The 26,358-nt window shown below is 37.7% G+C and overlaps 2 protein-coding genes across 16 annotated transcripts in view; both read right to left on the reverse strand.

Moving 5' to 3' along the window:
- The window catches only part of LOC145455441 (uncharacterized), a 303,427-nt gene that overhangs the window by 162,757 nt on the left and 114,312 nt on the right, over window positions 1–26,358 (reverse strand). For 4 of the 15 annotated variants that reach the window (XR_013920357.1, XM_080333913.1, XM_080333544.1 and 1 more), the window contains exon 2: window positions 12,509–12,574. The exons of 8 other annotated variants lie outside the window; for them this stretch is intronic. Coding sequence is in view for 3 of the 7 variants with exons in the window: in XM_080333913.1 (XP_080190039.1) it covers window positions 12,509–12,574 (66 nt within the window). In the remaining 4 variants the exon portion in view is untranslated. 3 more of the 15 variants (XR_013920380.1, XR_013920515.1, XR_013920508.1) reach the window with 3 other exon arrangements.
- Window positions 4,240–6,656, reverse strand: LOC145437553 (kelch-like protein 11). Its single transcript, XM_080314824.1, has one exon. The coding sequence runs from the start codon at window positions 6,654–6,656 to the stop codon at window positions 5,211–5,213; it is 1,446 nt and encodes a 481-aa protein (XP_080170950.1). The 3' UTR covers window positions 4,240–5,210.

Raw genomic sequence — 26,358 nt, forward strand, 5'->3', positions numbered from 1 at the left:
TATGACATAATTCAGTAGTTTCAAAGACAGAAAATTCCACTTCTACCTGAAATTGGCTACTTCTGGGTTGCTTGGAACAGCACTACTACTACTCCTACTGAAGTGAATTTTTCAGCGTTACTTCTACTTGAGCATCCTGCTTGACTACTTTCACACCTCGTTTATTTTGAGGTATTCATGGTGTTTGTCGACTACTATAGTCATTTGCACCAGGCCGATATTCTTCATGTTTATTCTGAAACTACCAACTTATAGCTCGGCCCAATTCTGGTTTTTTCAAGACACCGCTTACGCAGATGAGATGGAGAGGAGCAAACCTACATAAACCTGCAGCACTTGGGTAGGAATTCTGAAGTCGACCTCGGTTGGACTTGAACCCGCAACCCATCAGTGTTGCAGCCACGGAATATAACACTACGCTATCTCGCCACACTTTCACACCATCTGATCATGCATGCGGAATAAGGTTGTTCAGAAATTACTTTTTATTCGAATCCCGAGGATACAGTGATTATATTGTTACGTTGCTTAAAAACGCTCCACACCAATTTGGCTCGATTCCAACCAGTAAAAGCCGACCTAGAACCAAATCGAATTTTGGTCAACGCCATGAAATTGTCAAGTTGCCTTAAAGAACAATGCATAACAATTTTTGGTCAATTCAAACTGGTAGAAGCGAAGTTACTGCAGTTTAAAGTTTTGGATTTGCAAAAATAGCATCGATGGTGGGTAAGCCCTAATGCCAGAATTAATGAAAAACTCAATTAACGTCTCTGTTACGGGTTGGAATTGCGTCAAATTTGTTTTGCAGCGTTTTCGTAGATAACTTAACAATCTCATGAGGTTTACAGCAAAAAAAAAATCAATTTTTTCTAATAAATAACAAATTTCAATGAACTCTGCGTCGGCTTTTACTGGTCTGAATTGAGCCAAATTGAGCGTGCAGCGTTTTCTTGGATAACCTAACATTTTAATCAGTGAATCCCTGGGATACGGAAAAAAAGTTATTTTTGAAAAACGCTGATGCATGCAATCACAGATAGTTAATTTTTGTGGCTATTTCGCGACAACTAAAAGACTTTACCCTCTCTGAATTTACTGGAAATCGGTGAGGCATATTTATTGCGTGATTTCTTTGTCATCTCGGAATGAGTAAGTGCTAGATGTAGGAGTCTGTAGGGTGTAAATATGTGGTGCGCTGATGTTAAGGAAGTAACATGTTGATATGAATATCCATGGCATTACACTCGATTCATTTAAGACTGACATTGTCTACATAGCGGACAGAATGATTGCTATATATTTCTACATTGTCACCAATTCTGGATATGTTACAAAATTACACAGAAACTCACCTGTTGCCATCATGATTCCTGGAAATCTTGATGTTGATATCTTCTCTTTTGGCGGGTGACAAAGCCTGAAAGAAAATCTCATAATTACACAACCGCAAAAATAGACTTGAACAGTAAAAATAAACAGTGGTTCCATCAGCCACCTCGAACTGCATAGAGAACAAAAATATCGGAAAATACTTTCATTTAGTGTAGCAAACATGTTGGTGTCCACAGGGAAGTGGTTCACTTTGGTTTATTCATTCCTTCGTTACGGTATTACAGAGACGTCACAGTGCTAGGTTTATACAATTTAGGAGGATTTGGTTGTTCAATAAACTCTGACCGGTGCCCAATGTCACATCAAAGATGTAATCAAGTACAGGTATCTCATAAGAGTTTAACCACGATTGCCTCTAATAAACATACAGGCATGCATGGAGGCTTGTTTCTCAACGGGATATCAAGAACATGCAGCACAGTTATTAGCCATACCTCAATTGTTTTACTAGCAGTCACGCCTGGTTCAATCACTTCCTGTGAAACGGGTTAGTAGCTTCAGCGTGGGAGCAAATGGGAAACTGATAACCTCCGGATATGAGCTGGTAGTTGCAATGCGAATAGAATGTCGATGTACTTATTAAATGTGGCTTGAAAATATAGCCAGATAAAACTCACCTTGAATAACAATTGGAAAACTTGCTTGATACATGCAACTTGCTTGACTATGATCGGAAGAAAGTCCTTGCCTGTGATGATAAAGAAAGGATACATCGGGTTAGAAACGATTCATTTGAACTTTACAGTCCCCCAATGTGTTGAGGCCTGTTGTTACAGATAGAAAAAAGATCGTCACTAGTGGTTGACTTGAGTATTTTGGCGCCGTAATAATTTAATCATTTCAAAATTCCATAGCAGGGGTGGGCAATTATTTTCCTCCGTGGGCCAAATGAGAAGTAGAAAAATCGTTGGCGGGCCGAGTGAAGAATTTTAGCTATATTCTCCAGCGTATTTTAATTTTATTTCTAAATTGCATTGTTAGTAAATGCTGCTCGGTGAATGTGTTGGTAATGAGAAATTGACGGTTAATTAAAAAAATATCCATTTGTCGTCATAGTTGGCAACAATCTTAAACATGATACATAATTAACTCTCATTAAACCCCTATCCACGTTCTGCTATTAAAACTCTAGAACAGTGGTTCTCCCCTGGCCACGTCAATGCGGTGAACATCAGTTCTATTGGAACGTTGCTTTGTCTTGCTAATGTTTATGATCGAAAATGTTTGCGCCTAATTGCCTTAAGACGGCGACGCGGGCCACATCATCACATAAGACCGTAAACTGTCGGCGGGCCGTATGTTGCCCTCCCCTGGATTACAGGTACCAGCATTTAGGAAGATTTGTTTGGATATTCGACTCTGCCCTGTGCCCAATGTCACATCAACGATGTAATCAACCATCCCATAAAAGAGTTCAATCATGATCAGCACTACCGAATACAAAGGCGTGATTGAATGAATGCTTTTGAACGGGATTTCAAGAACACGCAGTATGGGGATGGTGGCTAGTAGCCATACTTCAATTATTCTATTAGCAGCCATTCACGGTTCAATCAGTTCCTACAAACCAGGATATAATAAGTTTAGCGTTGGACCAAATTGAAAACTGATATCATTATGTCAACTTCACTAATTAATTATTAAATACTTCTGTCTGGTGCGAATAGAATGTTGTTGTCCATCCTAATTGTGGCGTGAAAATACGCAGCCAGATAAAACTCACCTTGAATGAGAATTGGTAAATTGCTTGAAAGTTGCAGCTAGCTTGACTCTGATTGAAAGAAAATTCTTACCTGTGATGATAAACAAATTATACATCGGGTTGGAAACGATTCAAATTCGAACTTTACAGTTACCCATTGTGTTCAGACTTTTGGTTACAAATAGAAATAAGACCATTACTAGTGTTATTGTGAATAATTTCAAAACACTCCACCATAGCATTGATGGCAAATATTCGGATCCGAAATCATTGATTTTACGAAAAGATGAATTCAGAATTACTCACTTTTCTCTCCTGGACAGAATTGTCAGACATTGTTGCAGGTCAGATTCCAACTGATTGATATCGGTTGAGATTGTCACGCAAACTTCTTTTATCATCAAAGCCATTTCACATCCGACGACTCGACCATTAAATGATATGTTATAAATTATGATCGCATGATTGCAATCCACTGTAACAAAATGAAGAGTGGTTATGAAAAGTAAAATCAATGAATCTATATACACCTCGGGTTGCTCAACCCTGACTATCATACGGTACCAGAAGATGTGGTAGATATCGAGTTGCGAACAGCCGCCTCATAGAAACATAATCGAAATGGTTAGTTTTGAGTAAGCATAAAAATCCAGAATCTTGATCATGGATAGCCAAAAAATAAACAAACTTCTATATTCGGCCAAATTCATCAAAAATAATAAAAATAACAGGATAAACAAAAATTTCATCCGATTTTATATCTTACTTAATCATTATTTATCCACGATTCTCATAACATAAGATAGGCATAGCCTATAAACTTGTAACTTGTAACCTAAGCTCTATTTGGAAGCGCATACTGTTGTTGTGTTCCTCAACTCAACAAGGGTGAGATCATCCATACTGATTTGACTTTTGCATATTGAGTCATTGACTGCGGGCTGGTTTTTTTCATATTGAATTATTGGCAGTGTACAACTTATACGGCCTACAGTAATCAGTGGGTTCCCAACTCCTGATATTGGCCATGTAACCCTGGTGGAATGAATTGTACAAGTCATCAAAATCATTGATCATATTTATATTGAGTAACGAACTACTGTGAATATATGATAGGCTGTATCACCTATTATGCACCACAAAATTACCGGTTACTATTTCTCTGATATTCATCAAATGATATAAATGGACTGTTAGTATTTTTCACATTGCAAAATTTGAAAAACATGACCTACAAAGTTCTGCTGCTTTGAAACACAAAAATGCACAATCTTCAAGACAATTATGATGGATTTGAAATGAAATGAATCAAAAATTGTAATTGTGAGCGACTTTCTTTTAATCATCTATCATCTGCAGACTTGTACAAACTACTAATCTAGTTATTTGACGGTCAAGAGTAGTTCTAGTTGCGAACCCCGTTCTTTTTAAACACAGATTCTGTCTCCAGCTCGAGAGTGATTAGCATTATAAGTACCGTAATTTTCCATGTATAATCCGCGAAATTTTCACGATTTTTTGCCCTAAAATCGGGGGGTGCGTATTATACATTGGAACAACACGCTTGAAAAAAATCTCCCTCGATAAAGAACTTGAAATCACACCTTTCTTCATGTTTGTTTCCAATCGCGCATCACTTTCAGCCATCATGCCCAGTGGGGCTGTTCAAAAAAAACGTGTTTTCCTGAATCTTGCTGGCAACATGATTAAACCGTTACGTTGCCTTAAAAAACGACGCGCACCACATTTTAATTCATTCCAACCAATAATCGCGGATTACGTACAGTTTGAAAATTTTTAGTTTACCCAAAGATGCAAAAAAAAAATTTTTCCAAATTTTTATGACAACTCCATGAAATTGTTGAGCTGTTATTAAAGACGATGCAAAACAAATTTGACTCAATTCCAACCCGTAGAAGCGGAGCTAATCGAGTTTTTCTTCGATAATTCGGGGTACAGGCTTTTTCCCAGAATTTGCATGCCATTTTAAGGGTGCGTATTATACATGGGGGCGCACTATACTTTGAAAATTACGGTACTGCAGTTGCTTAAGAACTGAAAATCCAGTAATTTGCAGTTGCTAAGTTTGCTCAGTTGAGTGCAATCCATATCTTCACAAAACGGATTTGTAAATTCGACAACATTGATCTTCTTTTGGTTTCACTATAGTCCATTTGTCTTGTGATATATCATAATTTTCAATTGCATTAGCGGTTCCTCCATCTGTTACTGCAAAAATCCACTTGTCGATGTGATAAGCTGAAACCCAGCCATGACAAGCATTCATCGAAGATAATGAAGTCCACTGAGCTGAAGTAACGTCGTAGCATTCTACGTTGTTGAGTTTCATTCTTCCATCCCTGCCACCGATCACAAATATCTTTTGATCAACTGCAACAACACCACTCGCACGTACAGGATATCTCATTGGGTCGAGATCAACCCACTCTGATGAGGATGGAGTGAATCTGCAGAATGATGGAACTATGATACCATCTTGTCTTCTACCTCCGATACAATAGATGGAATCGTTCAAGGATATGAGACCTGCATCACGTATGGCTGTTGGTTTGCCTTCTAGTTGAATCCATTGATTCACAAGGGAAGTAAATATTTCCACATCACTTGTTGCTTTGGAATAACTTCCTCCAACAACGACTATTGATCCCGACATAGAAACTGAGCGAGGAGTCAATCCATGGACACAAATCATATCTTTCATCCTTTCCCATTTTGAATTTTTGCTCTGAAAATTGAGTCGATGAACTGATTTATTCCCACATAAAATGTAGATATACGAGTCTACAGAAATCGCCGAGAAATGCTTTAAATTCGTAAACTTCTCATCATGAAACTTCTCTACTTTCTCAGTTACTGGATTGAAGGATCGGATACAATCTGCGTTATCATCAAAAAGAATTATCAAATCATCTTTGCCGATTTCTTCGTTTGTTTTCTGTGATGCTTTTGAAGCTTTTAAGAGACGTCCAGTGATCAACTTGTACAGTCCTAAGTCGTTACTGATGATATGGTTTGATTCCAAAAGACGTTCTAAAAATGCAGGAGAGACTTCATCAAACTTGATTGCTTCGAGACATTCGTGCAAATGTTCCTGATTTCTGCAATTTTTCTCGACCCAATTGAACAATAAATTTAGTTTTTCTTCTTCACATAACTTTGATTTTTCCGACATCACGAATTTGAGGATGTTAGGTTTTTCAATGTTTCCAAATTCAGGTTGGTTTGATATTTCCATGATATTGTCATGAAAAAATGCTCTACATCGCGTAGAGACGGCATCCAGTCCATACATATCGGCGACATTTCTTGTGGAAAAGTAATTCTCTTCATTAATTGATTCCTCCAAAAAGTCGGATACTGCGTGTTTGACGTCTTCCAACTGCATCATGATTGCGACATGAAGATCATTCATCTTTTCATCAGGAATCACAAATTTGCCTGAATATATGAAATCGATGCAGCTCTTCACACACTGAGAATCAACCTCTTTCAAAACAACCTTTCCTTCACGACTCTCTTTTGTGTCGTGCTTTAACATAGCTTTGAAATAAGCACAACCAGCCGACAATACATTTTTGTGGGTGTAATAGACATCATCTCCCACTTGAATTATGAAATCACAATGATCGTTTTCTTGCTTCATTCGATGTAATTCTTCCATCATCTTAACTGAATGTTTCTCTGCATTTTTACATACAATCTGCACCATGATTGTCAATCATCCACAATAGGCTATATAGAATGGTCCTATGATTATTATGATATAGTCAAGCACTGTTGTTGAAGTAAACAGGATTAGTAGGGCGATTTTTTGAACGTGTCAAAATTGAAGCGTTGGGTCAAAAATTGTCAAAATTGTTCACTAAGTCAAAATTATCATTTGTAGCCTATTTTATAGGCCTACCGTTGCAGACGGCCATTGTCTGCTCATTGTAAATCCATAAACGGTTACCAGCACACACTCTCACTCCTAATATGCATTGGTTAGAAACAAAATTTATGAAGTAGTCAAACAGCATGTCTTGTCTACATGCCCGTAGTCAAGTATTCAAGGACTAGGACTTGCAGTCTTTCTTAATCATTTGTTCGACCCAAGCAGCTGAGCTACAGTACATATATTTTCAATTTGGTCAAGTGGGAAGCGGCGTTTGGTTATGCTTACATCAATTACACAATTAAACGAAACCAGATAAACAACAACCCCATATTATTCAAAACACTGAGGCGAAGTGGAGATGACAAACAAGCAGTAGTAACTAAAGCGAAAGAATCAAAACTTCTGTACAATATCATCTATACATAGTGACCATTAGAATATGCAACCTAAATTGCATATTTTCCCTAAGTTAAAGAAACCGTTATTGGCTTTGGGAATAGTGAGGATTAGCACATGTGCGAAATGCAGTTGTTCTTGACCTTTTCATGGATGCGGCCCCATTTTCATTTTGCAAATATGACACGACCCACAACTCAGCCTCAATCTCCATCTAAGCGACGGCAATATGGCAGGTTTAGACCTAGCAAGAGAGGTGACCTATGTAATGGATGTTACATCACAATTCCCTTGTCATTGACCTAAGTTATTGTTTCAACTCAATATAGGGCTGCGAGTTGAGCATGCGACGTCAATATCATCAATATCAGAGCGGCACAGTGAAATTTTACGATTCGTCAAGGGGTATCTTGTCCTTGACTTAGACAACTAGAACCATTCAGATTTTTCAAATTAGGGTAAAATCAGAATAATAGCTACACTGTTTTTTTTTCAAATGAAGGGTAGAATCAGAATGATAGCTAAACAGTGTTTTACAAACTAGCTTAAAATTAGAAATAAGTTACTGTTTTCAAAATTATATTAGAATTGCAGAGTTCACGAAAACTTAGACATTAAATCAAGTTCAGTTCATATCTGGCCGTCCAAAGCCTCAAGTCCAGCAAACAACAACATGATATTATTCAAAATACTGAGGCAAAGTGAAAATGTCAAACTAGCTGTAGTAACTAGAAAAAATTAATCAAAACTTCTGTACAATCATCTGTGCATATCAAGTGTTAGCATGTGGAATCTAAATTGCTGTTATTCCTAAGTCAAGAAAGTCTAAGTCCTAAGTCCTTTTCACAGCCTTGACCCAATTTTCATGTTGCAAATATGACATGACCCACCACTCGTCCTCAGTCTCCTTTTAAGCGGCAGCAATACGGTAGGTTTAGGCCTAGCAGTTCATATCAAATCATAGTTCGTTGTCATTAGCACGAGAATGGCAAATGTATGTATCGCAAACTTGGCTCGTTACAAACTATGCAGTTCTTCTGTAACAAAATCTATCCAGTTGTCCGAGCCTGTCTGGAATGCATCTGCCTTTTTGGGTCAATTGTTTGATTTGGGATCCGACTTGGATTGTTGATTGGGGCCTGCAGCGGGCTTCGCCGACAAAGTGAAGGAGGCGCTTTTCGTAATGAGTTCTCCCTCGTCGAATTTGAAATTTTGTCGGTATCTGATTCCGTCGTCGTGTCAACCTGTGACCTAGTGAGGGGGTCTGGGGCTTGAATCTTACGAATTCTTCTTTTCATTGAGCCGCCACATTCTTACTCACTTTGGAACGTCGCACAGGACTTGGCCGGTTCTCGTCTTCCGCGATCTGCAAAAATATTAGGGGGTCAGTCAACACTAACATTGCAATCCCGGGAAGTTACGGTATATTTCTGATAGCGAATCCGGGATCAACGAGATCTGACACTACTTCCACGTACAGTTTTTTCCGGCAAAACTAGGCCTATGATACCCTAATTATTACTCGGGAATTTGTTCTTGTACTTGAGTATAAATTTACGACGCTACTTATCCTTCCATTTGAGTACCAACAATGAATACTTTGTTCTTCTCCTGAAACAGCGATGTCGAATGACCTTCAACCCTCACTTTCACCCGCATTTGTCACCCACCTTTTTACATTGGGATCCACTGACTTTTCCTGTAGGCATCCGAACCAATGGTGGGTCTTGGGGAACTTTCTGGTGGATCACTCCCAGTGGGCCGACCTTTTATCAATTGGGCGGTGTGCCGGAAATCCTTCCCAAGCAAGGGTGACACTGGAATCAAAGGGTGTCAGTTTTTTGGACAACAGGAAGCAAATTGCGACACTGACTCGATTACAATCATAATTGTAAATACGCAGCGTCTTCTAAATTACATTATGAGTAGAAGTTTAAAAAAATTAGATTACTATTACTGAATTTACGAAAACCAGCACATTGAATGAAGTTCAGTTCACATTAAATCACAGAGTTGCTTCTCATAAGTATGAAAATGGTAAATTCCTGTTTCTTGGCTCTATTCAAGCGATACAGTTCTCCTAGATCCTTTTCTTGAAAGTCAGAATATAGATACCGGTACGCTATAAAATTAGAGCATAGAAATATTTCACAAATCAGATAAGAATTTCACAACTAGAATTATCTAGTTGTCCAAGTCTGCGCAATGGTGGTCACTACCAAATTACTTGTACTTTTTCCAAGTAATCGAGTATTTCCCCACTACTGGTAGCACCTACCAGAGTAAGTAAAATTTCTGCTACTATTACTTGTAATCTGTCATATTTCGTAACTTGACTACTTGTCACTATTTCCAGTTTGTGAAGCCGAAGTGTTATGTCATGGCTGCTGTTGCAGAGAGCCCAGACTTTTTGTCGGGCTTTGCGCGAAGATATAGAGTGACCAATATCTTTCCACTAAAGCAAGGGTGGCCAACCTTTTCGACCAGAGGGCCAAATGCGATATACGAACCTTTGCGCGGGCCACTTGAATGTTGATAACCTTTTAAGTCGTCCGATAGGAGTGAACCGGACTAGGTAACGGTGAAATCACGACTTATCTTACTACGCATCAAAATCGATAACTCTTATTTATTGAAAGCTCCTAGCTGCGCGAGGGGAGAAAAATTTCAAAGTTAATGAATGAATTCGGTCAATTATACTGTACCTTGCATATATTGCGAGCAGTCTCTGTTAACTGCTAGGCTCATTTGGCAAGGGCAAGGAAGTCGCATGTTGGACGACACGTTCTCGCATAATTGCGAATATATAGTTAGGCTCAATTCCGTATTCGGGCGTATTTGGGGACACCCATACTAAAAGCAAGAAATCTAGTGAAAATAAATCGCGGGAAGTGCTGAGAAAAATTTAAAGTCAAATAAATTTGCCTCGATATATTCTACTTAATGGTCATATACGAAGATCTACGAAAATTGTGACAGACGCGTGGCTTATATGCCTACGCGTCATAACTGATATCTTAGTAATCAATAGCATCCCAAATTTTGTGCTCATGCTAATAAAACTTTTGGTTTCCTTTGCAAATTCATAATAAATTACCTTGGTAATTCATTTTTTTACATTCATTACCAATTTCGAGAATTACTGGGTCATGGGTTGGCTGCCCCCAGTGTTGTGATGACTAAACTTGACTCGAGTCATTTTCTCGAACTACGGAAATGACTCGACTCAGTAAATCTGTGTATGACTTGACTCGAGTCAATTGCGCATGACTCGAACCAAGTCATATGAATCGAGACTCAGACAGCCAAGACAGACATTCCATTGTAATTTCGAAGAATAGTAAAGTAACCACACTGTTGGAATTACGTCTATTGGTGCTGGTACTTGAAGATGCGACCAGAAACTACTAAAAGTGAGGAAAATTAGTATATTATAAATGCTAGCCATTCGATATCACCAAACAGAGTGATATAAAGTGTGTGTTAGCAAGAATTTCACTGGAAACTAGGCAGTCAACACAATGACTCGGACTCCAGTCATAATACTGTGACTCGGACTCGACCCTCTGCTCGTTGACTTGGACTTGACTCGGTGGTTGTGGCTTCTGCATCTAATTTTAAGCCCAAAACCAGCTTCTAGTGTAAGCGGTTATCAATATGTGGCGAAATTAGCCAATTTTGGCTCGTTCGGTGAAATTGCACAACCACTAGACTAGAGGGTGAACAAGTCCAATATTATTATAGAAATAATTTATTTGATCTTTGGCACTACTGTCTACTGTCAAATTGAGTTGCCTAAAAGAACAATGCATAACAATTTTTGGTCACTTCCAACCCATAGAAGCGAATTTATTGCAGTTGAAAATTTTAGATTTGCAAAAATAGCATTGATGGTGGGTAATCACAGAATTATTGATGAAAAACTTAAATAACTGAGTTTCAACGGGTTGGAATTGCATCAAATTTCTTTTTCATCGTTTTTGTTCACAACTTAACAACTTCATGGGGCTGACAGTGAAATTTGCCTCGGCTTCTACTGGTAGGAATTGAGCCAAATTTTGTGTGCAGCGATTTTTACGCAACCTAACATTTTAATCGGTGAATTCCAGGAATACAAAAAAAGGTTATTTTGGACAACCCTAAAGCATGCAATCGCAGATAGCTATTTCTTGTGACTATTTTGCGACAACTTAAAAGACTTCACCCCCCTCCGAGTTTACCGGCAATCAGTGAGCCAGATTTATAGCACGATTTCTTTGTCATCTTGGAATGAGTAAATGCTGAATATACGAGTCTGTATGGTGTAAATATATGGTGGGTTGATATTAAGGAAGATAGCATGTTGATATGAAAATCCATGGCATTTCACTCGATTCATTTAAGACTGACATTGTCTACATAGCGGACAGAATGTTTGCTATATATTTCTACATTGTCACCAATTCTGGATATGTTACAAAATCACACAGAAACTCACATGCAGTCGTCATGATTCCTGGAAATCTCAAAATTGAGTTTTTGTCTTTTGGTCGGTGACAATGCCTGAAAAAAAATCTCATAATTAATTACACAGCCAAAAAATAGACATGGACAGTAAAATTAAACAGCTGTTCCACCAGCCACCTCGAACTGTATCGAGCACAAAAATGTCAGAAAATGCCTTCATTTGGTGTGGAAAATGCCTCAGTGTCAACATGGGAGTGGCTCACTTTGGTTTATGCATACCATCTTTGTGATGTTACAGAGAAGTCACAATGCGCGTTCATACAATTTAGGAAGATTTGGTTATTCCTTTAAACCCTGACCTCTGCCCAATGATGTAATTAACAATCTCATAGAGTTCAACCACGATAGGTACTAATGAATACAGAGGCATACGCGAATGAACACTTTTCAACGGGATTTCAAGAACATGCAGCACAAGTGAGCTATTTGCCATACTTCCATTATACTATTAGCAGTCACGCGTGGTTCAAACAGCTCCTGCAAACCGGGATAATAACTTCAGACTAGGAGCAAATTGAAAACTAACAACCTCCGGATATGAGCTGATTGTTATGCGAATAGAATTTCGATCCTAAATGTGACTTGAGAATACGCAGCCGGATATAACTTACCTTGAATGACAATTGGTAAACGTGCTTGAAAGTTGCAACTTGCTTGACTCTGATCGAAAGCAAATCCTTGCCTGTGATGATAAAGAAACGATACATCGGGTTAGAAACTATTCGAATTTAACTTTACAGTCACCAAATGTGTTCAAGATTGTAGTTACAGATAGAAATAAGATCGTTACTAGTGGGTGCGTCGAGTTTATTGGTAATAATTTATTCATTTCGAAATACCCTACTATAGCATTGATGGCAAATAATCGAATCGGAAATCATTGATTTTGTATATGGATAAATTCAGAATTACTCACTTTTATCTCCGTAGAATTTTCACACACTGATGCATGTCAGATTTCAACTGATTGAGATAGGTTGAGATCGCCTTGCAAACTTCTTTTATCATCAAAGCCATTTCACATCCAACGACCAGACCATTAAATAATATGCTATATTGTTATATATGATCTTCTGATTGCAATCCACTGTAACAAAATGAATAATGGTTACGAAAAGTAAAATGAATGAATTTATATACAGCACAGGTTGCTCAACCCTGGCAATCGTATCAGCAGATGCGGTATTTAACGAGTTGCCGATAGTCGCCTCATACAAATATAATTGAAATGGTTCATGGTTGATTATGCACACGAATTTAGATCTTGATCATGGATAGCTGAAAACTGCCAACAGATTTTGAATCAGCGCCTCCAAATTCGTCAAAACAATAAAATAGCAATATAGCAATAGCATAATGTAGGCTCTTATTAGGCCTACATTATGTGATCACTGTTAATCCACGATTCTCATAAAGTAAGATAGGCAATCAGGCATGTAAACTAGGAACCTAAGCTCAATTTGGAAGCCCACATTGTTGTGAGACCACATTTTGAAGAGTAAGTAACTTGAGCAAATATCGTGTGTGGCTAAACAAACAAACAAACACTAATATGAGATTTTCGTGCATCGCGCAGCCTTATCAAGTGCTGTGGCCCAGTGGGTTATTTCATACTGAATTAAAGGATGTGCAAAACCTGAACAGCCTAAAGCAGGGTTGTCAAACTAAAATTGCGTCACGGGCAGTATTTCAAAAATAAGGTGATTGTCTTGTTGTATAGGCCTACAGTTCAGAACCTTTAAACACTGGCAGCAACGACGACATAAGATGGCATATTCTATGCTTTCTTCCATTCAGTCGTAATCTGGCGTTAGCCCTGCATATGCGTTGCAGTTACATTTATTTGGAAACGCGGCCGTTGGAATTCAGTTTATTATTATTACATGGCAAGTCCGGTTAGTCTCATGTCTGGGGAGCTATTGGGTCGTAAGTGACACAGCAGTGCGTCCATAGATATGTCAATTATATATTTGTGCAACCAATACATTTTCAATTTAATATAACTACTTTTTGGTCCATGTTTGTATAAAACTCTGACCTGGGTGTGCCTTCTTGAAATTAGACGTCAATTTCCCCGACTTATTATTACTAGTTGTAACTAGAGTGAAAGCACAGCACTGCAGTCGGGTGGTTATAATGGGGCCTATCAACAAGAAAGTATTTCCTGAAAAAAATCTCAACATTTGTTACAAATGTGCTAAATATATAGGAATTTTTAAACAAACGCAGCATTGCTTCGCGGGCCGGATGAAATCATCTGGCCGACCGTAAGTTTGACACCCCTGGTCTACAGTAATCAGTAGGTTCCAGAATCCGGAAATTTCAGGATTCAGATGCAGATTTGTACAAACTACCAATCTAGCTGGTTGACGGTTTATAGTATCTCTAGTGGCAGATTTTGAAAAGAGAGTACCGTGGTTCTAATGTCGTCGTTTGGCGTGAATAATACTACTGGTGCTCCAAAAAACGTCCATTTCGAACACACAAACCCGTTCTTTTGAAAGGCATATTCTATTACCAACTCAGTGATTTGACTTTCAAGTACTGCAGTCTTTTTGGAACTGAAGATTCAGTTTTTGTACCAGTCTGCTCAGCCGAGTTATGAGTGCAATCTATCTCTTCACAAATACGGATTTGTAAATACGACAACGTTCATCTACATTTGTTTTCACTTTGGTCCATTCGTCTTGCGATATATCATACTTTTTAATATGATCAGAGTCGAAAATTGATACTGCAAAAATCCACTTGTCGATGTGATACGCAGAAACTAGAAAATGAAAAGCATTCATAGAAGATAATGAAGTCCACTGAGCTGAAGTAACATCGTAACATTGTACAGTGACGATCTTGATTTCTCTCCTCACCCCATCGATTACAAACATCTTTAATCCACCGATCACGTATATCTTCTGATCAACTGCAACAACACCACTCGCACAAACACGATATATCATCTGTTTGAGATCAACCCACTCTGATGAGGATGGAGTGAATCTGCAGAATGATGAAACTGTGAGATCATTTTGTCCTATACCTCCAATACAATAGATGGAATCATTCAATGATACGAGACTTGTTAAACGAATCGCCGAAGGCTTGTGTTTCAGTTGAAACCATTGATTCGCAGGGTGAGTAAATATTTCCACATCTCTGGTTGCTTCAGAACTTCCTCCGACGACGCATATTGATCCTGACAAAGAAACTGAGCGAGGCCAGAATCCATGATCACAAATCATATCTTTCATCCTTTCCCATTTTGAATTTTTGCTCTGAAATTTGAGTCGATGAACTGATTTATTCCCACATAAAACATAGATATACGAGTCTAGAGAAATCGCCGAGAAATGTTTTAACTGCCTTAACTTCTCATCATGAAACTTCTCTACTCTCTCAGTTACTGGATTGAAGGATCGGATACAATCTGCTTTACGATCAAAAAGAATTATCAATTCATCTTTGCTAGATTCTTTGTCGGTTTTCTGTGATGCTTCTGAAGTCTGCAAAAACTGTCCAGTGATCGTCTTGTACAATCCAAAGTCGTTACTGATAATTTGGTTTGATTCCAAAAGACGTTTTAAATATGCCGGAGAGACTTTATCCAACTCGATTGCTTCTAGACATTCGTGCAAATGTTCTTGATTTTTCCAATTTTTTTCAACCCAATCGAACAATACCATCAGTTTATCTTCCTCGCATAACTTTGATTTTTCCAATATCACAGATTTGAGGATGTCAGTTTTTTTAATATTTCCAAATTCAGGTTGGTTTGAAATTTCCATGATATTTTCATGAAAAAATGCTCTACATCGCGTAGAGACGGCGTCCAGTCCATACATATCAGCGACATTTCTTATGGAAAAGTAATTCTCTACATCAACTGATTCCTCCAAAACGTCAGATACTGCCTGCTTCACGTCTTCCAACTGCATCATGACTGCGACATGCAGAAGATCATTCATCTTTTCATCAGAAATCTCAAATTTGCCAGAATATATGAAATCGATGCAGTTTTTCACACACTCAGAATCGACCTCTTTGAGAACAACTTTTCCTTCACGACTCTCTTTGGTATCGTGCCTTAACATCGCTTTGAAATAAGCACAACCAGCAGACAATACATTTTTGTGAGTGTAATAGACATCATCTCCCACTTGAATTATGAAATCACAATGATCGTTCTCTTGCTTCATTCGATGTAATTCTTCCATCATCTTCACTGAATGTTTCTCCACATTTTTACACACAATCTGCACCATGATTGTCAATTAACTACAATATATAATGATTCTACGATTATTATGATGTAGTAGCACTGTTATTAAAGTAAAGATGATTAGGTAGCTCAAGTAATGCCTGAACAAAGCATCATAATACTTATCAACGTCACAATTATGAATTGATGTGAAATCAACTACACACAAGTCGCAGTTGTAAGCAAACAGATAGGATAAATGCGAGAGGAGAGACATTGAATTTCAAGCTTAATCTGAACACAGTCATGTCTAAAATTTAGTGTTGATATATTTATAAAAACCTGCTATGCTATAGCCGCAGGTTCCACAAAAAACAACCCAATATTATTCAAAACACTGATGCGAAGTGAAGATGTCAAACTATCTGTAGTAATCAAAGCGAAAGAATCAAAACTTCTGTACAACATCATCTATAGGCTACATAGTAAGTATTAGAATATGCAACCTAAATTGCATATTTTCCCCCAAGTAAAAGAAGCCGTATTGTGGCTTTGGGAATAGTCAGGATTACCAGAGAGAGATAGATAGAGAGAGATATTTATTGATTTGTCCAACCGTAAAGAAAACATCATTGGCACATGCAACAACAATAAATGAACTTACGGTATAGGACAGGGTGTGACCGATATGACTCTGGGTAGGGTCAACTAGTCTGATCACACCCTGCATTAACAAATACAGATTTTGTGTTATAAATTTGGATGCATTGGTTGGGATCAATCAATTCAGCTCAGCATAAAAATAAAATACTAAAGAAACTACAAATTTGGTGGGAGACAAGTGGATCATTGGTAATGGGAGATGAGGTGACTAAATAATTCCTTTTTGAAGGAGTGGTATGGGAGGTCCCGTATTGAAGAGGGTATAGCATTCCATATGACAGGACCGGCATAGTCGATCGATTTCTTTGTGAGGCTACTGGTGGGTCGATGAAAATAGATGTTGCCCTGGGAAGTAAATCTGGTATTGTGTGAGTGAACACAATGGTGGTTCTTGAACTTTTCATGGATGCGGCTCAATTTTCATTTCGCAAATATGCCATGATCCACAACTCAGCCTCAATCTCTATCTAAGCGGCGGCAATATGGCAGGTTTAGAGAGGTGACCTATGTAATGGGTGTTACATCACAATTCCCTCGTCATTGACCTGAGTTATTGTTTCAACTGAATAGCAGGTTGTAAATTCAGATTGGGGCGCTAATATCATTTACGAGCGACACAGTGAAATTTTACGATTCTTCAAGGGATATCTGGACCTTGACTTGAACAACTAGAACTTTTCAGATTTTTCAAATAAGGGTAAAATCAGAATAATAGCTACACTGTTTTTTTTTCAAATGAAGGGTAAAATAAGAATGATACCTAAACAGTGTTTTACAAACTAGATTAAAATTACAAATATAGTTACTTTTTTTTTCAAATCATATTCGAATTGCCGAGTCCACGATAACTTGGACATTGAATCAAGTTCAGAGCTAGTCATAGTGTGAGCACGATAAAGGCAAACCTTAGCTCGTTTCGTGCTATACAGACCTACTGGAGCATTTACAGGAAAACTGGAAGATAGATTAGAATAAAAATTAAAGCATAGAAACATTATTGAAATTAAATTAGTATTAAAGCAAGGACACATTTCACGAATTCGACTACTTGCATTTCAACCTAATTAGTCAAATTGTACAACTAAAATTATGTAGTTGTCCAAGTAGGTCTGGATTCTGGACAGTCTCCGATTTTTTAGGTGAACTGTTTGATTTGGAGTCCGACTCAGGGTTGTAACCAAGTCACAAGGCTTCGAGTCACAAGTCAATCTCACATTTATAGTTTTGACTCGAGTCAAGTCGAGTCATTTCAATTCACCACCGAGTCAAGTCCGAGTCCAAGTCAGCGAGCAGAGTGCCGAGTCCGAGTCATGGAATTATGACTTGAGTCCGAGTCCAAGTCATTGTGTTGACTGCTCAGTTTCCAGTTGAAGTCTTGGTAAACCCACTTTTTATAATTCTGTTTGGTGATATCGAATGGTTCGCATTTATAATATACCAATTTTCCTCACTTTTAGCAGTTTATGGTCGCATTTTCAAGTACCAGTACCAACAGACGAAATCCCAATAGTGTGTTGGCTTCGGAATTACAATGAAATGTAGGTCTTGGCCGTCTGAGTCTCGAGTCAATGACTTGGTTCGAGTCATGCGCAATGACTCAAGTCCAAGTCGAGTCAATACACAGATTGACTCGAGTCGAGTCGAGTCATTTCCGTATTTTGAATAAATCAGAAAATCGTGACTTGAGTCGGACTCGAGTCGAGTCATTACAACCCTGGTCCGACATGGATTGTTACTTGGTGCCTGCAAAGCGCTTCGCCTGGTCACTAGATGTCGCCAAATTGAAGGAGGCGCTTTTCGTAACGAATTCACGACAAATGTGAAATTTTGTCGGTGTATGCTTCTGTGAGAACCTGCGATCCAGTGATGGGGCTGGAGTTGGGGCAGTGATGGGGCTGGAATTCTTCGTTTGGCTGCTTCAAGCCACCATATTCTTACTCCGCATGAAACCTTGCCGGGTATGCGCTGCTTCACGGCCCACTCGATCTGAAAAAAATATTAATGAGTCAGTCGATACTAGCATTGGAATCACAGGATATTAAGGTATTTTTTAAATCTCGGGATTTCAAGAAAGCATCTTCCAGCAATTAGTTCGCTTTTAAAGCAGCGTTACAATATCATCTGAATTTCTTGAACACTCTACATTGCTGTGAAATTAATATCAACTATGGCATAATAATGAACTACAATCTTTTTCAATCTTTTTCGTAATGGTACGCCATTTTAAAGAATGCTCAAAACTTGTCCACCTCGGTTCACATAATATATCGAATCCGTAGCAATCTTAATCGGAAGAGGGATGTAACATGTAACCCTGCAGAATTCCATTGGAAATGCTAATGCAACCAACCAATCAGCTTTCAACATAACCGGATCCTGATTGAACACATTGCTTTTCAACCGGGGTCTACGAAACATTACTAGGCAACCGTGAACTGATTGATAAATATAATTTGTGACATCGGAAGCTAGGGTCGACCAACGCAAACACAGATCTTAACACCATCCAGTCAGATTCCAGGTTTCCAGAGTGTACTTATGACTGATTATCAAATCAAAACTACTTACATAATTCAGTAGTTTTCAAAAACAGCAAATTCTTTTTCTCCTTGAAGTAGGCTACTTCTGGGTTGGAAAATAGGGTTACCATACATCCTCCTTTTCTCAGGTTTTTGAAAATGTCCTCCGAGGACGCCTAAATGTCCTCCTTTTTGGTAATTCGTCGTCTTTTACAGCTATTACAGCCAAGATAACGGATAGATTCAAGTTAAAACGAGCATAAAAGTACGCTAAATAGAAAATTCATGGTTTGATCGAAAGTGAAGACCTTTTTTACAAGTCAACACCACTAATTTTAAGTAAAAAGTGTGTAAAACGAGTGTCGAACCAAAGTGATGACCTTTTTTTAGTCAAGCAACCATCAAATCAAGACATAAATTACCATTTTTTCCGGATATTTCTCCTGCCTTGTAAGTCTGAAAATTTTGATAAAGTGACCTCATTTGAGATTTCCAAAACATGGTAATGGTAACCCTATTGGAAAAGCGATACTTTTACTCGTGCTGGAGTGAACTTTGCATTGCTACTTTTACTTGGAGTAGCTTTTTCGACCACTTCTGATCATGCATACGGGCTCATGCAATCACAGATTGTTGTTCTTATTCTTAGAAACTTTTCCGAGACAGCCAAGAAACTTTACCTCCATCCAAATTTACTGGTCTCGGTGTGCAATATTTATTGCATGATTTCTTTGTCAGCTAGGAATAAGAAAATATTGGGTGTAGACATAGGTAGAGAGTGTAAATATTGGTGTGCTCATGTCACCAGCAGAATTGGACAACTAGATAATTCCAACTAGATAATTCCAGTTGTCTAATTTCACTAAATTAGAGCGAAATGCCAGTAATCTAATTCTAATCTAATTTGTGAAATGTCCGTCTGCTCTAATTCTAGTTCTAATCCAATTATTGTTTTCCTGAAAATGCCTCTTTGTCCGAGGCATATTGCACTATTGCAGTGAGTTAACAAGAATATCCCTCTTGCGCAGGGAAATCCAGTGCCAAGTCGCCATCGCCTTACTTACACCGTACGTTCATAGAAGATATTATGACGAATAATAGCCTGCTAGAGTAGCTTGTAGTCTGGGAACAACATTCTAGTTTTTAAAACTTTATGTTAGTACATGGTCATTCTGACTAACATGGGCTATGCCCACGGTTACCATAAAAGAAGTAAATAAAAGAAGTAATATTTTAATAAAGTATAGTAAAAAATCGAGCAAAGCGTGGTGTACAGAGGTTAACCATTCTCATGGTTATGGGAATGCACTGTTGTTGTTTTTATTAAACAAAAATATGTGGCGCTTATCGCCTCAGGGCCTTTTTCACCACGCACTGTGATTTGATGTGAACTGAATTTGGCTGTATTCCTTTCCCATATACAATTTCATTCAATTTCCAAGTGTTTGCGAACTAAGTAGCTCTAATTATAATTCTAATCTAATTTGAAAAAAGCTATGTAGCTGTAATTCTAATTATAATTTGAAAAAAGCTGTGTAGCTGTAATTCTAATTATAATCTAATTTGTAAAAACTGTGTAGCTCTAATTCTAATTCTAATCTAATTTGAAAAAAGCTTAGTAGCTCTAATTCTAATTATAATCTAATTTGAAAAAAGCTTAGTAGCTCTAATTCTAATCTAATTTGAAAAAAGCTTAGTAGCTCTAATTCTAATTCTAATCTAATTTGAAAAAAGCTTAGTAGCTCTAATTATAATTCTAATCTAATTTGAAAAAAGCTGTGTAGCTCTAATTCTAATTCTAATCTAATTTGAAAAAAGCTGTGTAGCTCTAATTCTAATCTAATTTGAAAAAAACTGTGTAGCTCTAATTCTAATTCTAATCTAATTTGAAAAAAACTGTGGAGCTCTAATTCTAATTCTAATCTAATTTAGAAAAGCTGAAAATTGTCTAGTTGTCCAAGTGCTGTGAATATCTATGGGATTTCATTCTGAAATTTACAATATGAATGTTTGCTATGTATATCTTTTACACTGTTGCCAATTGTGGATATGTCACAATATTTCATAGCAACTCACCTGATGTCATCATGATTCCTGGTGCCGAGATCTTGTCTTTTGGCTGGTGAAAGCCTGAAAGAAGATCTCACAATTAGACAGCCAGAAAAATAGACTTGAACTAGATTTGGACAACTGGAAAATTTTCAGCGTTTCCAAATTAGATTACAGTTACAGCTACAAAGTTTTTGCAAATTAGAGTAAAATTATATTATAGCTACACAGTTATTTCCAAATTTGATTAAAATTATTATTGTAGCTACAGCTTTGTCCCAATTAGATTAGAATTACAGAATTCGCGCAAACTTGGATGTTGAATCAACTTATCAAATCATGGTTCATTCTTAGTAGCATGTCTTGAGTATAGCATGCTGCACGAGGATGGCCAATGTCTGTAGAGCAAGCTTGGCTCGTTTCGCACTATACAGTTCTCCTGTAGCATTTACAGACCAACCAGAAAGTAGATTAGAAATAAAATTAGAGCATAGAAGCATTTTACAAATTAGATTACCGGTACCAGCATTTAGAAAAATTTGTTCGTTCATTAGACTCTACCCTGTGCACAATGTCACATCAACGGTGTAATTAACCAATAACCATCCAATAAAGACATCAATCTTGATGATCACTAACGAATACAGAGGCGTGCTTGAAGGAATGGTTTTAGATGGGATTTCAAGAACATGCGGCATAGGGGAGGGAAGCTATTATCCATACTTCAATTGTTCTATTAGCAGCCATTCACGTTAAATCAGTTCCTACAAACTGGGATAATAGTTCAGCGTTGGGGCAAATTGAAAACTGATATCATTATGTTAACTTTACTAATCAACTCCTAAATTCTTCCATAGGTGCGAATTGAATGTTGATGTCTGTCCTAATTGTGACTTGAAAAAACGCAGCCAGATAAAACTCACCTTACATGACAATTTGTAAATTGCTTGAAAGTTGCAGCTTGCTTGACTCTTATTGCAAGAAAATCCTTGCCTGTGATGATAAGGAAAGGATGCGTCAGGTTGGAAACGATTAAAATTTGAACTTTACAGTCACCAATGTGTTCAGACTTGTTGCTACAGATGTAAATAAGGTAGGATTACTATATTTCGAAATCGGGAAAGAGGACACTTCTACCAAATCATTTCAAGTTAGTTGAACAAAACTGAAAGCAGCCGATTTTGCAATATTCACCGGAAATTATGTTGAGTTCACTACAAAAAAAGAGTTCATCATTTTTACTCGACTCCTGATTTACCCACTTTTTATTTGAATTTTGTGGTATCACTAAAAAAAGTAACCACTATCATTTAAATCCCGAATTGGCCCCACGAACGTTCGTATTGCCAATTTCACGTCATTTATGCAGATTTCCGTTGAATCTGTCCATTAACCTAGCTGTAAAAGCTGTAAATGAGGACCGATTGCCCAAAGGGAGGGCATATATCCGTCCTCGAAGGACATTTCTAAAAACCTGAAAAAGGTGGTAAAAACCTTCCTAAACGAGAACGTATGGTAACCACAAAATAAGGTCGTTAATCGTGGTTGAGTTGAGTTTATTGAGAATGATTGTATCATTTCAAAAACACCCCACCGCAGCTCAGCATTGATGGCAAATAATCGAATCCAAAATCATTGATGAATTCAGAATGACTCACTTTTATCTCTCGAATTGAATCGTCAGACATTGATGCATGTCAGATTCCAACTGATTGAGATTGTCATGCAAACTTCTTTCATCACCAAAGCCACTTCCCATCGGCCAACCAGACTATGAAATGATACGTTATAAATTATGATCTTCTGGTTGCAATCCACTGTAAAAAATTGAAAAGAGTGGTTATGAAAAGTAACATCAATGAATGTATTGTATATACTCCACAGGTTGCTCAAACCAGGCTATCGTACAAGAAGATGTGGTAGATAACGAGTTGCCGATAGTCGCCTCATAATCAAAGTGGTTTGTTAAGTAACATGCGGAAAAATTCGGATTTCTTGATCATGGATAGCAAAAAAATAATGCCACACAATAAAGACAACAAATTACATCAGATTTAATCTCGTACTTGGATATAAAGTTGTAACTTGGCTCAAAAAGTGGCTCAACAAGGATGACATCCACACTTTTTGAAATTTTCATGCATTGAATCATTGAATGCAGTGGGTTATTTCATACCGAATTATTGGAAGGGTAAAACTTATACGCCGTACTGTAAACAATAGGTTCCCAACTCCTGATAAGGGCCATATCACCCTAGTGGGATCAATTGTGCAAGTCGTCAAAATGAACAACCATATCTATATTGGGCAAGGTAGTAAATATATGATGGGCTGCATCAACTAGAATTACTGGCAGGATTATGCACATTGTACGTACAAGTACTGAAGTATATTTATACAAAATTACTGGCTTCTTTTGCTATTACATTCATCAAATGATATGAATCTACCAAAAAGTACTTTACACATGACAGAATATGGAAAATTGAACATACGGATACAAATTTCTGCCGATTTGAAACAAAAAATGCACAATCTTGAAGGCAATTACCATATGATGCATATAGCTTTATGAGTTGAAAATTTCAATGGTGGGCGACTTTAGTTTTATTCATGTCTCAGTGGCAGATTTGTACAAACTACTAATCCAGTTGGTTTATGGTCAAATAGTAGTTCCAGTTGCAAATTTCAAAGCAAGTAGTTTAGCGCGAATAGTGATACTGGTGTTCTGCTGTTTGGCGTTCTTGTAGCTATTGTTAACATGGAGTCAACACTACAAATAACAATGGTGTGGCCAGTAAATGGGTTTTGAGGGTAGAAAACTGTCCATTTCGAACTTCAAACCTTTCAACACAGATTCTGTCTCCAAGTCAGAGTAATTTGCATTAGAAGTACCCTACTGCACTCGCTTAAGAACTGAAAATCCAGTAATTGCTCAAGTTTGCTCAGTTGAGTGCAATCTATATCTTCACAAATACTGATTTGTAAACTGGAAAACATTGATCTACTTTTGGCTTCCCTATAGTCCATTTGTCTTGTGATATATCGTACTTTTCAATTGCATCAGAAGTTTCTCCATCTGTTACTGCAAGAATGCACTTGTCAATGTGATATGCAGAAACTCGATAATGCCCATCATTCATAGAAGATAATGAAGTCCACTGAGCTGAAGTAACATCGTAACATTCTACGTTGTCGACACACTTTATTCCACCCCAGCCACCGATCACAAAAATCTTTTGATCAACTGCAACAACACCACTCCCACAAATAGGATATCTCATTGGGTCGAGATCAACCCACTCTGATGAGGATGGAGTGAATCTACAGAATGTTGCAACTATGACACCATCTTGTCCTTCACCTCCGATACAATAGATGGAATCATTCAATGATACAACACTTGTATCACATATCGCTGTAGGTTTGTCTTCTAGTTGAATCCATTGATTTACGAGGAAAGTAAATATTTCCACAACACTTGTTGCTTTAGTATAACTTCCTCCAACAATAAAAATTGATCCTGACAAATAAACTGCGCGAGGATAGGCTCCATGATCACAAATCATATTTTTCATCTTTTCCCATTTTGAATTTTTGATCTGAAAATTGAGTCTATGAACTGATTTATTTCTACATAAAACGTAGATATACGAGTCTAGAGAACACAATGACACGGACTCAACCTCATTGACTCTCATTGACTTATACCCGGAATTGACTCTGTGGTGAATTGAAAATGACTCGAGATTGTAACCCAAGCTTCGTTTGGAAACACATACTGTTGTGAGTATAGGCTACCATTTGAAGAGTGAATAACTTGGAGCAATTTCGCATGCGGCTCAACAAGGAAGAGATAATTCTCACTCATTTGAAATTTCCATGCATTGAGTCATTGAGTGCTGTTGGTTATTTCATACTGAATTATGGGAAGTGTGAAACTTACACCGCTTACAGTAATCAGTAGGTTCTCCACTCCTGATATCGGCCATATAGCCATTGCGGAATCAATTTTCCAAGTCAACAAAATCATTGACCACATCGATATTGAGTAGCTTAAGCAACTAAATATACGTTGGATGTATCAACTAAATCTGCCGGCAGGATCATGCACTATGGTATAATTATTGAAGTAGCCTATATTTCCACAATATTACTGGTTACTATTGCTATCACATTCATCAAATGATACGGATCTACCGAAAATTTGAAAAACCGAACGTTCGAAGTTCTGCCGATTTGAAATTAAAAAATGCACTATTTCCAAAACAATGATGGATATAGCTTGATGAGTTGAAGATTTCAATTGCGACGACTTTGTTTTATTCATGTCTCAGCTGCAGACTTGTACAAACTACTAATCTAGTTGGTTTGCGGTTAAGAACAGTTCTAGTTGAAGATTTTAAAAGCGAGTTTAGCAGCTCTTGAATTACATCACGTTACTGAATTCAGTAACTACTATTTTTGGTCTCTATGCTTTACGCTCAAAGTTTATATTATGTACGATTTGTTCCTTGTATAGGTGGATAAAGACGCGATTGATGTATCGATTCAGCAATCCGGTCTGCCAAGTACTTCATGTTTCCATATCCGGTCCGCTGAACGGAGTAGTTGCCCGCCCCCGTTCTAAATGTTCACCGCATAATAATCAGGTTGACAACTCGCTAGATTCCCAATTTCATGCTTTCAACACAGTTTATTTTTAGAAACAATAGACAAGTAAGAAACCCAATAATGCGTGATTCATTTCGCAGGAAATCATGAGAATTTACTCTTATGCAGTTGTAAGCAACAGATAGAACGAAGACAGAGATACATTGAATTTCAAGCTTAACCTGAACACAGTCGTGTCTTAGAATGAGCATTGAGCAACCTACATTGCAGATTCGCTAAGTCAAGAAAGAGACCGTGTTTCGTCTTCGGGAACAGTGAAGGTTAACAAATCAGCAAAAGCAGTGGTTCTTGTCCTTTTTCGTAGCCATAGCCCAATTTCCATTTTGCAAATATGCCATGACCCACCACTCGTCCTCAATCT

The sequence above is a fragment of the Botryllus schlosseri genome, chromosome 1 (genome assembly GCF_051294905.1).
Source record: "Botryllus schlosseri isolate E-star chromosome 1, Bs_hap1, whole genome shotgun sequence".
In the NCBI taxonomy this organism is placed as follows: domain Eukaryota; kingdom Metazoa; phylum Chordata; class Ascidiacea; order Stolidobranchia; family Styelidae; genus Botryllus; species Botryllus schlosseri.

Excerpts from the sequence above, each read along its gene's own strand:
- LOC145437553 (XM_080314824.1), bottom strand. The coding sequence starts at position 6,656 with ATGTTAAAGCACGACACAAAAGAGAGTCGTGAAGGAAAGGTTGTTTTG.